Source organism: Amblyomma mixtum, chromosome 3 (assembly GCF_055824585.1).
Source record: "Amblyomma mixtum isolate Tamu chromosome 3, ASM5582458v1, whole genome shotgun sequence".
NCBI classification, from domain to species: domain Eukaryota; kingdom Metazoa; phylum Arthropoda; class Arachnida; order Ixodida; family Ixodidae; genus Amblyomma; species Amblyomma mixtum.
Window position 1 is genome coordinate 63,125,404 of NC_143014.1, and position 12,498 is coordinate 63,137,901.

At 42.0% G+C, this 12,498-nt stretch overlaps 1 protein-coding gene across 5 annotated transcripts in view; it reads left to right on the forward strand.

Moving 5' to 3' along the window:
* Positions 1-8,218, forward strand: part of LOC149350415 (ranBP-type and C3HC4-type zinc finger-containing protein 1-like) — a 55,768-nt gene extending 47,550 nt beyond the window's left edge. For all 5 annotated transcript variants that reach the window (XM_089579425.1, XM_089579426.1, XM_089579430.1 and 2 more), the window contains 2 exons: positions 3,621-3,764; positions 6,517-8,218. In XM_089579425.1, coding sequence (XP_089435551.1) covers positions 3,621-3,764; positions 6,517-6,597 — 225 coding nt within the window. In that variant the 3' untranslated portion in view covers positions 6,598-8,218. The remainder of the gene's footprint in view (positions 1-3,620; positions 3,765-6,516) is intronic.
* The last annotated feature ends 4,280 nt before the right edge of the window (positions 8,219-12,498 follow it).

Genomic DNA, 12,498 nt, shown 5'->3' on the forward strand with positions numbered 1-12,498 from the left:
TTTCAGGTGTCACTCATATGCAGAGAAAAAAAGAATATTTATTTGCATTGAAAAATTTGTGCTCTTCCAGGCTTGTGTGGTGGTCCAAAACACCTTTATTTCAGCTCCAGTTAATCCCTTGGTTATCACTGATGGCTGCATCTTTGTAGCTCTTGTCTGGCTGCAATGTGCTTGTATACATTGTACACAAAGCACGGCTGTATATTACAGACTGTATGTGTGCATGGGTGTAGCTAGGCTCTGTATTTTAAAACAGAGCTTGGAACAATCCTTATGTGAGCCAAACTATAGGTATGATGGTGTCCCTTCTTTTTTTGTTTGTGTGTTTGAAAAGCAAAGGAGCTAAGCGTATAGTTCACCTTTTATTGATGTAAATGGGTAACTTTACTCTCTAATGGACGTTAAAAATGCACTGAAGAACCCAATCAGTTGTACAGCTTTGATAACATCGGTTGATTAAACAGTTTGGAGAGATACAGGTTTTTAGAGTAAGCACTATGGAGAAAGGGAAGAAAACTTAGAAAGACCTTGACGTCACTTTTCTGTGAAGCTGAAAGAGAGCACTGCACCATCTTTCCAGGCAACCTTTCCCTGATCTTTTACACCCCCTTTTTGCTTACTTGTCGCTGCTACTCCACATGCTGCTGGTCTGCACAACTGGGTCTGTTTTTCACTGAGGCATAACTAAGGCCCCTAGTTTCCCTCGGTCCCGCGAAAAATTGTGGCTTTAGGCATTTTTCATGCAGTTGTGTTAGCAGCCACATTTTCTGTTTTTATTCTATTGTTGTTACATACGAACATCAATAGGAACTACAGGAAAACAGTGTAATTTACATTTGCACGAGCATAATGCAAACGGGGGTTTGGAACATCAAGCAAATTTTAAAAGCAATATTGTGATTATAACGCAATCTCAAGCTGTTCAGGCAATGGATATGTTGGTGTTATTTAAGAGGCAGTGCTTCAGATGTAATGCTTCTGAAGTAATGCCTCCAATACACTAATGCACGCAGCCTCCAGTGGGAAAGGAGTAGCTGTCACCGCCGTGCTGCCGCCACTTAGTTTTTCGAGCTACCCAGTCCAGCGCCCATTTATTTTTCTTTCCTCTTTTTACTCCGCTCAACTCTTTCAATGCCCTCTCATTCTCAACGAGCTGTACCGCCTTTTTTTTTTTTCAATCCATATCACCTTCTCCTTTGTACTTGCATGCATGTGGCTGCTTTGCCTCAAGGTTATTGAAAACCTGGCTTTTTATAGCGGCTCAGAATCCTGGTTGTGAAGGTTGGTTAAGCTACCTCCTAGAGCTTTGAGAAAAAAAAAAATTTCCTACTATATTTACGTCGTGGGTCTGAATATAACGTTTGGTGCATCCTGAAGCATTATTTGATGCCCCCTGAGGAATTTTACAGATTCTTCATTCTCAGCTCGGGGAACTTAAAATTTTGTGCCGCAGAAAGTTAAGAGCCTAGGCACAGCTAACGGAACTGCTGAGAGTGTTCCAATTTAGCAAAGTTCAGGCTTAAAAGTGCTCTGAAGACAATTTTGTGCGTGGTCAGTTTTCTTTAGGAGTTGGGATACAGGGTCGCTAGAAAACATTCACTGTATTTTATACATGCTTGGGTGCATTCCATTTTATGAGAAAAGTGCACACAGTTAGGCCACTTTAATTTCCCTGCACTGTCAGTGTGTCGGGTAACATCATCTGTGATATTATTACAGGAACCACGATGGCTAAGTTTTGGCTGCTATTCATTGCGGCAGAACTAGTTGGACTCAAATTCACTCTGGGTAAACAGCACATGAAGGCAAAACATAAAGAACAGGAACAAACAGAAACAGCACTGACTATCATCAGGACACTTAATCAGCTAGAGGAACATACATGCATGTGAGGTCGAAAACAGTTGATTCATGCCATCCAAGTACGGAACTTCCTTATTAGACTGTGTGTTTTTTGGCTGGCTTACACACTTTGACAAAGCCTTAATGGTGTGCTAGGTTTCAGCGATCTGGCATGTGCACTGGTTATGGTGGCTAAAAAGGGCAGTCGTGTTTTTAATCTGTGCCATGCAGCCATATTTGTGCACATGTAAAGGCAGGTGCAGCAGGAGGAAGACAGAAGAACCACTTTTCTCTGCATAATCATGCTCTTTGAGGCATGTTTAATAACAGCCTGTCTGGCCACTGGCCATGATTATGTGTAGGAGAGTCGTTCTTGTACTTGCCAGCCTTCCCATGTGTGCAAATGTGACTGTGTGGCGTAGTTCAAGAGTGCAAGTTTTGTTTTAGGCCACTCGATTGGTGCACGTGTGAGAATGTCGAGACGTACCACATCATTAAGCCTTTAATTATTCTAAATTCTGCATGGATGCTAAGTGCTGTGGACCAGAAGTCACACAAATGGCTTGACAGGATACACAGCCTCATATACTTAGCATAGGCTGAAACAAAATCATGTAATACATCTATAGAGTCATACAGACTGCGTATATTTGTGCAGTAGAGAAGCCGGGTGTGTGAAAGCACAAAAATAATGAAAAATTTTAAAACATGTACAAAGAAAATTATTTTGCTCAGTACTGTTTAGATAGTAAGGAAGAAGAAAGCATGACATTTGTTCCCATTCATGTCATACGTAGGTACTACATACCTTCTGCCTTGGTGTCAGAAGAGAAAGTGTGGTGAAATAGCCATTGTCAGCGTTAATGGCTATCTTGTGGTGCTTAGGAAGCATAGTTTGTAGAACTCAAGTACTGGGAATACCTGGGGTACTAGTATCATACATAATGATAAACTTCTTGAAAAGTTCATAAGCCATTTTGCATCTTTAACAAAGGAAGCACCTGACCTAACAATGTGCAGCAGCTCATTACAAAATGTTATCTAGTTTATTCCGTTTCTGTTTGATTTTTCTGGAGTTATATTGTGCATTATGTGGTCATTTGGTCCTGGTGGCTGGTTCCTGCAGCTTAGTCATGTTGGGTGTGATGTGAAGTAGGGAGGAGCTGCTCCATTCTTTGCTCAGGCGATAACAATTTGCATGCATGATCTCGGTTATGCAGTCAGTGTGGTCAGCAGTCAGCAGTGATGAAACTGGAGCTCTTGAGGTACACCACTTTCATGCTTCTGCCTCCGCCAAGAGCCGCCTGTTTCATCAGTGTGTAGGCCACAGTCGCTCTGTTCAGAAAAGAAGTTTAGCTGATTAAAACCTGCTGTTGATAGTCAATGCTCATTCTGTGTGTTCCCATTCTTCATGTTTCATCTTGTTGAACTGTTTGGCTCAACTGGTCACTTTGCTAATGGCATGAGCCATTGGCTAATGCAAACACTTAAGCCAACATGAATAACATGGCTGTTATCTCATTACTGTGACATGAAAGCAGTCTGTGTCAGTGTCTGCAGTGTCATGGTTTAATATGTGTATTTGTTTAATGATTATGAAAGCTTGCCATTATGGCTGAATGAGCTGATAAGGTTTCATACATATTATTCTGCAACATAAAACCATAATCCATATTCACTTTAGTGTCTCTTCAAGGAATGTCAATTTGTATAACATACTGGACTAAAACCAGAACTTGCACATGGAAAAGTTACGCTTCTGATATATTTTCTTTCAGAATATGGTGAAAGAGGGCCAAGCAATGCACTGCCCACAGTGCCGAGTAATTGTCATGAAGAAATGGGGTTGTGATTGGCTCAAGTGTTCTGTGTGCCAGACAGAAATCTGCTGGGTTACCAAGGGCCCTCGTTGGGGACCTCAGGTTTGTGCGCTTTTTTCCCTCCTTTATGATGTGTCTAATGTTACTAGTCCGTGCTTTGGTTTATGTTGTCCAGCATCTATGGTGTACCTAACATCTGTCCTGAAGAGTACTATGTTTGCCAGCTAGACAGGCAGCTGCAGTAACCAACTAATGTTGTTCGAAGGAGCTATCGCAAGTTTGTACCAAAAAACAATGCTCTTAGGTCATTGCAGTGTGCTATGCTGCAGTTTCAGTGTGCCGGTGTGCACCAAAAGTTTGGTCATGCTGCAAATGATAAACTAGACGCTATTCATTTCACTGATGTCCTTATTCCTCCATCTTCAATATCGTTTTGTGTGATAAGTACTCATCTCATAATATTTTAGCTTCAAGTATAAGTAACGAACTAGACCAAGGCAATAAGTGAATCGCTGAAAGTCAATGGTGCTAAACCTAGCTTACAACTTGATATGGCCCAACTGTCACATTTTTCTCTTATTATTTTAAATTCTTTTTTCCTGGCCAAGATAGCCTTGTTAGTTTGGCAGCTTTTGGGAAAAAGTCTACCAAATAGATGACTCTATTTTGGCACTTAAATATTTTCCGCGATTTGAAATGTGGGTTAGCAAAGGTGTAAATTATGGTTGTTTGTTATTTTGATGATTCATTGTTAGTAGATGCCCATAAAAACCTGATTCCTACAAATCATAGGTTGGTGGACTCACTCATGAGTAGACTCACTCAGGCCCACATTCAGACCATGGTCTGAGTCGAAAGTGAGTTCGGACTCGCATTAAAAACATGATCTTAGCCGTTAGTGTGTCCGGTCTTGCATTCAGATCATGATCTGAGTGGTGAGGAAAGATTTACTGCCGCAGCTAAGGACGCTTGAGGGTGAGGCGACTTGGCTGCGTCTGTGGAAGATCAAAGAATGCAATTCCACGAAAGCAAAGAAGACCAGCATTTTGTTTCTTCCTCTTTGCTAGTTTACACGGGTGCAGGTGTTGTAATGAGCCACGTGGAGATGTTTTGGAAGCTTTGACCGAGTTCCATTATGTCACTGCGCAGGGGGGGCAAGGGTCCTTGTACAGGTGTGGTAATGAGCTGCGTGGAGGTGTGTTGGAAGCTTTGACCGAGTTCCACTATGTCACTGCACAGGGGGGCAAGGGTCCCTTGTTGCGTGTCTTGGTGGGCTCAACCAAGAGGCATGCCACTTGGGCACTTCGGCAGCCCATGTGTGTCTTAAGTCGAAACAAGTGTGTGAGCCCAAATGAGTTGTGAACTGAGATGGGTGAGTGGGCCTAAATGAGCCATGAGTCGAAATGAGTGAGTCCATATGCAGGGACGGTACCAGGATATTCATAGAGGGGTGGTGAGAAGAAGGTGGGGGGAGGGGGGAATCGAATTCCGGTAGGGACGCTTTGTTTATGGCATTGCCTCCTCATAGAAACAAAACAAAGAATTCAGATAGCATCCTGCTTGTGCGGAGTTGAAGGAAACAGCAAATTTTCTTGGTGCTTTGGAAAATTTTGTTGTGTGAGTGTTACCCCTCACCTCCCCTTGGCATGAGTCGAAATGAGTGAGTGAGCCCAAATGAGTTATGAGGTGTAACGAGTAGCTCATCCCTGATGAGTCATGGGCTGGAGTGAGTCCAAATGAGTTGTGAGCCTAAGTGAGTTTGAATTCAGGAGTTCGAGTGAGCCCAGACCTATGTGAGTCTGAGTAAGCACCTAGGTTGACCAAACTTTTGTGAGTGAGCCTGAGTGAGCATTCTTGATTTTGCTAAGGTATGCTACAAATGCGAAGGATGGAGATTCATAAATTTGCGACTGCCAATCAGCTGTTGCAATTTCAACAGCTGATTGGTACTTCATTGCTCTGTCACAACTCTGCTGGGTACCATTCATCAGATGGTCATCTTATACAGCTATTGAAATGTCAAAAAATGTTAGTGCCACAAAAACTATGTTAAAAGGGCTGCTGTAGGCATAGGTGCTTAGGGGCTTATGGGATTTAATGTCCCAAAGTGGCCCAGGCTATGAGGGACGCCGTAGTGGAGGCTTCGGAAATTTCGACCACATGGAGTTCTTTAATGTGCATTGACATCACGCAGCATGTGAGCCTCTAGCATTTTGCCTCCTTTGAAATGTGACTGCTGCAGGCGAAATCGAACTTGTGCCCTTCGGATCAGCAGCTGAGCACCATAACCACTGAGTCACTGCGGTGGCTTAGGCATAGGGTGTCATTGGAAACCTTAAGGTTGAAAATGTGTGGCAGTCAAGCCGGTTAGTAATTTCTCATTTCTGGAGTTGCTTTCCAGGAAACAAATTTCAGTTCAGGAAAGTCATATTTGAGACATGCAGTAAGAATGAGATGAGGCTGTTAATTTCAGTGGTTACAGTGACTGGAGTGGGCCAAGGTGTGGGCATAGGCACTAATGTCCAGTAATATCTATGGCAGGAGCTGCAGTGGTCCTCCATACATAACTTAGAAAGTGCAACTCTGTACAAGAGTTGCATTACATGTGGTGGCATTGCTTTGATCAACTTTATGATCATATTAATTGCCATGACTATTATATCCTCTTAGTTATCAATTATACTGTTAAAAAAAAAAAAGAAACATTGTTGTGACGTGCGTTCATTCTTCTGGAGCTTGAAGGAGTGTTACTGTAGGCTATAAAACCACTACAAAATGGACATGTACTAACTAATCAGTCATTAAAGATTGTGTTTGTGCTTCCTTGGAGACTATTTATTCCTGTTTTTCCCAGGGCAAAGGAGACACTTCTGCTGGCTGCAAGTGTGGAGTGAATGGAGTGAAGTGCCATCCCAAGTGCAATTATTGCCATTAGTTAGCGTCCAAGCAGTGAAGTTCATGATATTTGTGCAGCAAGTGAGATGAAGGGGAAATGTTTAGTGTGTATCAGTGAATGATAGGAAAACATATCTTTGGCTTACTAAATTTTTCCAGAAAAGTATTTCAAGTCAAAGCCAGTATGCTATGCTTGATGAGAGAGCGAATCTGCGTGAAGCATACAAAATGGAAGCCAGTGCCACAAGACTGCTGTCAATGTACATAAACTGAGAGGCACCAGAGGTTGTCAGTGCTATTTGGCCTACAAAGGGTTCTTAACAGTTCAATCATTTTCAGGCATGGATTTTGCTCTGTTCTAATGACGGAAAGATGTGGAAACTACAGAGGTTTTAGATGCAGTTACTTACCAGTGCCACAATGTGGCTCATGCCAGCATGGCCAGCTGTTTAGGCACAACTGCCTTGTTATTTTCAAGACTGAGAAAAGTGCATCTTAAAAGCGCTTGGCTAGGGCATGCTACAGTGCTTGTCTTTGGATTCAAAAGTTAGTAATCCAGTTTATTTTAATTACTAAAATTCTTGTCTACATGACACCTCCCAGGAAAAAAAAAAAAAGAAGAAAATTTAGTGTGTCAGTAAACTTGCAAGAAAACAACTAGCATTCCACACTAATGTTTGTCCGCTTCTGGGTTAAACATTTAGTGTCAGCACTGGTAACCAGGAGCTTTGCCACAGATGCAAAGTCAGAGTGTTGACACTGGGAGGTTGACACTGCATGCAGTCTTAGAAGGAATGTGATGTGTGTTCACTCAATTGTTTTGGAGAGTTGAGAAGCTGCAGTCTAAAATGTCAGTTTACAGTATTTTTTTTTTGTGAGTGCAAGTCTATTGATAGTTGTCGACTAAAATGACAGAGAGTGCTCACTACTGAGAGTCATCTCTTGCAGTGGCATGTCAACATTGACCTGGATGCAGCAACACCCACTGCTCAGTGTAGTTTTGCTGCCTTGGTCCTAGACACACTAGAGCTGAAGCACACAGGCTCTGTCTTCTTTCTTTTTTTGGCGCCATGAATGCTTCTAATTATATTTATGGACCTTGCCATTTCACACTGAGCTAAGCTGGCGCTAAGCTGCTGCCAAGGTCTGCAGCTGGGCGAGTTGGCTCATATGCATAGTAGAACCGCGCAGACAGAAGGAGGGAGACACTAACACTTGTTTGTGTGTTGCACTGTTCCACTATGCTAAGCTGGTACTCCATCTGTTCGACCTCTCCACTTTGTTTTTGTTGACTTAGCCTGAAGTGACTTGGCTTCCAAGTGTTGTGTGTACAACACTGAAGCTTCCATTAGACTGCTGCCCAGTTTCACTTTCCAGCCTTCTGTGTGTGAAAGTGTGTGCAAAACTGAGTGCATTCAACGACACTATTTCTGCCAAGTTGCTGAGATGCACCGTTAAATGTAGTAACTGTAGAGTGGTTTTGTTTAAAATCTTATCTTAACCTATTCATGTATGTGTGTGTGCCTTGCGTGCTCTATTTAATCTTTGCTTGTTGAAATGTATGAATGGCAAAGGATCTTTGAGGAGTGCTCTAGTCAATAAAATCAATTTCAATTTATGGTGTACCATGTTTTTGAAGACAATAAAGTATTAAATGTTGACTCATAACGTGTTAACTGTTGCACATAGTGTTTTCATAAGAAATGCACAAAGAATTTTCTGCCTTAAAAATTCATGCTCACAAGTAATGCTACGGTGCTGTCCACGTGATACTGTCATATAATCGCAAATCATGCATCATACAAAACAAATAGTTCTGTTGTTATTTCTGCTTTAAAGTTGAATATGTCTTATAGTTATAATGCATCCAGAAGAAAACAATTTTGGTAACAGGAAGGATCATGCTTGTCACTCATATAGATTAATCCCTGGCTGACTGCGCATGCAGTGTTTCCTATTATATATTGGAGTTGCGTGTACACACTCACGTAATAAACGCATGCGCTATTATGGCCGTCAGAATGTGTTATATTTTGTGCTCTTGCGTAATAAAAGCACCCATGTTTTCGTCATGCGATAATTCGTACCGAAACCGCCCTCCTTTTAAGTTCGCACTTGAGCATTCAGCATCAGGAGCGAGCGCTGCCAAAGTTTTGTGGTGCTCACACTCTATCCATCCGCGCTGCACCGTCACAGATGTGACCACGGTTTGACTGCATATCTATCAAGATTAGGAATGGCGAAGAGGCAAACGATCCTCCTCCTCGCATCCCTATTGGCTAGCGGCTGACAACCGCTTTTTCTGCCAGCAGAAATAGACCTTAATCACGCTTGCTCTTGCAACACTTCTACCCCCTCTTATCACTTGTAACACTGTGGAAGCTTTAGACCTCTTAAACCAATCATGAGAACATGCAGATCTTAAAGTACTTTAGACATCTGAATTTAGTTGCGTTTTTTTTTAATGATGCATTTATATTAGAATACATGGATCACAGCGTGATAGTATTTGTCTACGACCACTAAATATTTTATAAATTAAATTTCTTCTCTCATGCTGTTTCGGTTTCGTCAACAAAACGTTGGCTGTGACACGTAGTTGCCCTTAGGTCATGTGAGCCACACAAAAACATGCAACAATAAATGCTGATGTGTAATTTTAATTTACTAGAACACTTAAACCAGCCTGCTTCAAGAGCTGGAATGACAGTAACCCGGTCAATAAAAGCCATTGGGTTCCAATTGGAAATTATAAACTGGAACCAGTTGGATATTTCAAATGTGTTTTTTTGACACCATTTAAGAATACCAGTTGGTAAACTGGCCAACAACAAATGGTCAACTCCAGTGGGCAAGCACCAACTGCTCCACTCACAAATGTCTGATCCAATAACCTCTCCTGCTCAGTGTCATCTGCACACGGGTTAGGGTTTAAAACTAACGAGTCAATTGGTTTCACATCCAACTGGTCTCAACTGATTCCAACAGTGTCGAGAACAACTGGTTCCAGTTGTAATGAATTGGGTTTTCTCTCAGGACTGCCTGCAGGAATCTGTGCATTTAGTGCCAACATTTTTACACGGAAATGAGACTATGAGAATTTCATGCTTTTAGGGAAGTGATGTCTAACAATCTTGCACCACATAGAAAGAACGAACACACACGCGCACGCACGCATGCACGCACGCAATTGGATTGCTACTTATTCCTATTGAGTCCAAATGGTGGCCCATATGCATTCCATTTGGATGCGATTGGAATTCCCAATTAGTCGCTATGGTCTTTTTTTTTTAATGGGAAAAGACTTATCAGCAGTTATACTGCGACCGCGCGGAGGGCACGCGCAGGTCGTTTTCCCGTTCCGTCGGCCAAACGGTCACTGCGGCGAGCCGTGCAACGCGGCGTGTGTACAGTAGCCTGAGGAGGATAGTGCACTGCGCGCAATATCGTCTGTCTTGGCCTAGCGTCAGAAAAGGTTCACCGCACCTGTGCGCCGGTCTGTGGTTAGGTGCCTGTTTGCGGGGAGGGATGTGTAGGAGTGCTGCGGCGTGCGGCACAGCACTCCCCGCAAAGGCGCGTTTTTTTTTTTATATACCTTCTTTTACGAAGCGCTTGAACAACGTAGCGTCGGCGGGGTCTCTGTTCGTCGTACGCTTCTGATGCTGGCATCGGATCACAACGGCGCATTTCATCCTAGCTGATCTTTTGCAGCCAATTTGTGCGTTGAGATTTTACACTACTGACGTGTGTCACATCTGATTAAGTAAAGAGTAACCAATTGCGTCTTTTGCAATGTCGGTATGCTGTTGGTGCGGAAGCTTTGGTTGACAAGCATAAATTTGCTCCCAAGTGCAGATACGAAAACAATTAGTAAGCAACTCATGCACGTGCTAAACATATACACCTTTAAAATGTGCGCAAAGTAGTACAGCTACACTGCAACAATTTCTTTTCATATGTGTGTCTTCTGCAGCACATTTAAAACAAGACCATAATAAAAATCTCACTCGAGGACTTTCCAGCTCATCAAGTGAATTTGTTTGCATAAATCTCTGAGCATTATGTGCACGTGCAACCACTGCAGAACACAGCATTATTCGAAGCCTTGTGTAACAAGGGACGTCTTGGGATAGTGCTGCTGAGTGCACATATGGGCTATTTGATTCATGCGTCTTCATCATATGCAGTGCACATCCAATGTAGCTTATTTTTCCCTTAGTTCCTAGCATGGTCACCTATTTTCTGCTGGCTATAGTCTAACAAGTGTGGCCGACATTTATTAATGCTCTCTCGACCAACATATAAGGAGCCACTGAACACATATGGAGTGTAGTGCTACAATATCAGTATGTCACTGTAAACACTGGTACCCCACACTGAAAGTAGAACAATTTTTTCGGGTAAAATATGCAAGTATGAATGTTAATTGTTGACTGTACGTCATCTGCAGATATTCTGTTCCAGCAGCAAAGTGTTCATAAGAGTGACCTCCAGACATTTCATAATTTGAAGGACAAAACTTGCAACTATCTGCAAACACAGGATGCCCTTCTGCTAATGCAGTTTAAAAATCTAGACCTTGTATGTTTGATGCAGAGGGGCCATAAATAAGCACTAAAGCTAAATATGCAGTACAGTCATCCGACTAAACCAAATGATAGTGCAGAGTGAAAATATGTATAGAAAAAAAAATATCAAAAGGCATGTACATGAATGCATTACTCTACATGAAAATAGGGGGTGGGGGTACGTCCTCGATGTTGACAGAATAAATCTTGCTGCCACCTGCAAACACAGGATGCCTTGCTACAAATGCAAGAGACAGGAACCAAGCCCATGTATACACAGAGAAGGAACGAATTAGCACTGTGATAAAATATGTGAAAAGTTTTCAGACATGAGCAAAGCAATAAAGTGCACGTGCCTGGTTATATTCACCTTAATTGCTCGAAATGCTGCACAAGACTGTTAAAGAAAGCCAAATGCTTCTTCACTGGCTGTGGTGATGCAGAGGCTACAGCATTCAGCTGCTTAGCATGAGTTGCAAGTGTTATCTCAGCTGTAGCATTCACATTTCATTGGTGACAAAAAGCAAAAATGTCCATGTGCTGAGCAACAGTGTTAAAGACCCCAGATGGGTGACATCAATTGGTGACAGGTGTTCAGTGTGGCATCTTTTATAGCTACAGCACAGCTTCAGGACATGAACTCCACAAAAAAACGACTATTTATAAATTATATCAGCTTACACAGCTGCACATAGATCAAATGTGTTTCTTGAAAACACAAAGTGAACAAGGGAGGCTGTAGCTTCTGGGTTCTAGCCAGCATTTAGACAAGAGGGCTTGTCTTCACCCACACGAAGACAAGAGCTCTTGTCGAAACACTGGCATTCCAAGAACCCTAAGGCTCTTTCCTGCCTTGTTCACTTTGTGATGATCACTGTCATGCCATGCTAGCTGAAAAGAATGTACCAGTGTTCTTCAAGCATTCTCCAGCACAACACGCAAAGCACACATGCAAGCATATGAAGAAAGCAGTATATCTGTAATGTAATACCAACATGTGCAAATTACATAAGACACCCATCTTCATGTTTCAATGAAGAACCTGAATAATTTGAAGACAGACAGATGAATTTATTTGAAAAAAACTTACTATGGAGTCAAACCTGGAGATTTATGCAAAATACAAGTATACAATTCCTTAACTGAGTAAGCTTCACGAAAATTTTCGATAAGCAATTGCTATCCAGTTTTTTAGAGGTGTGCGAATATCAAATTTTTCGAATACGAATCGAATACGAATACTTAGTTCCGAATATCGAATCGAATATCGAATAATCAAGGACAGATGCATTTAATCACTACAAAACATTTATTTGGGCACCCAATGACATCACAGTTCAACTATCGATGATTAAATGAACACAAAAGGTGTG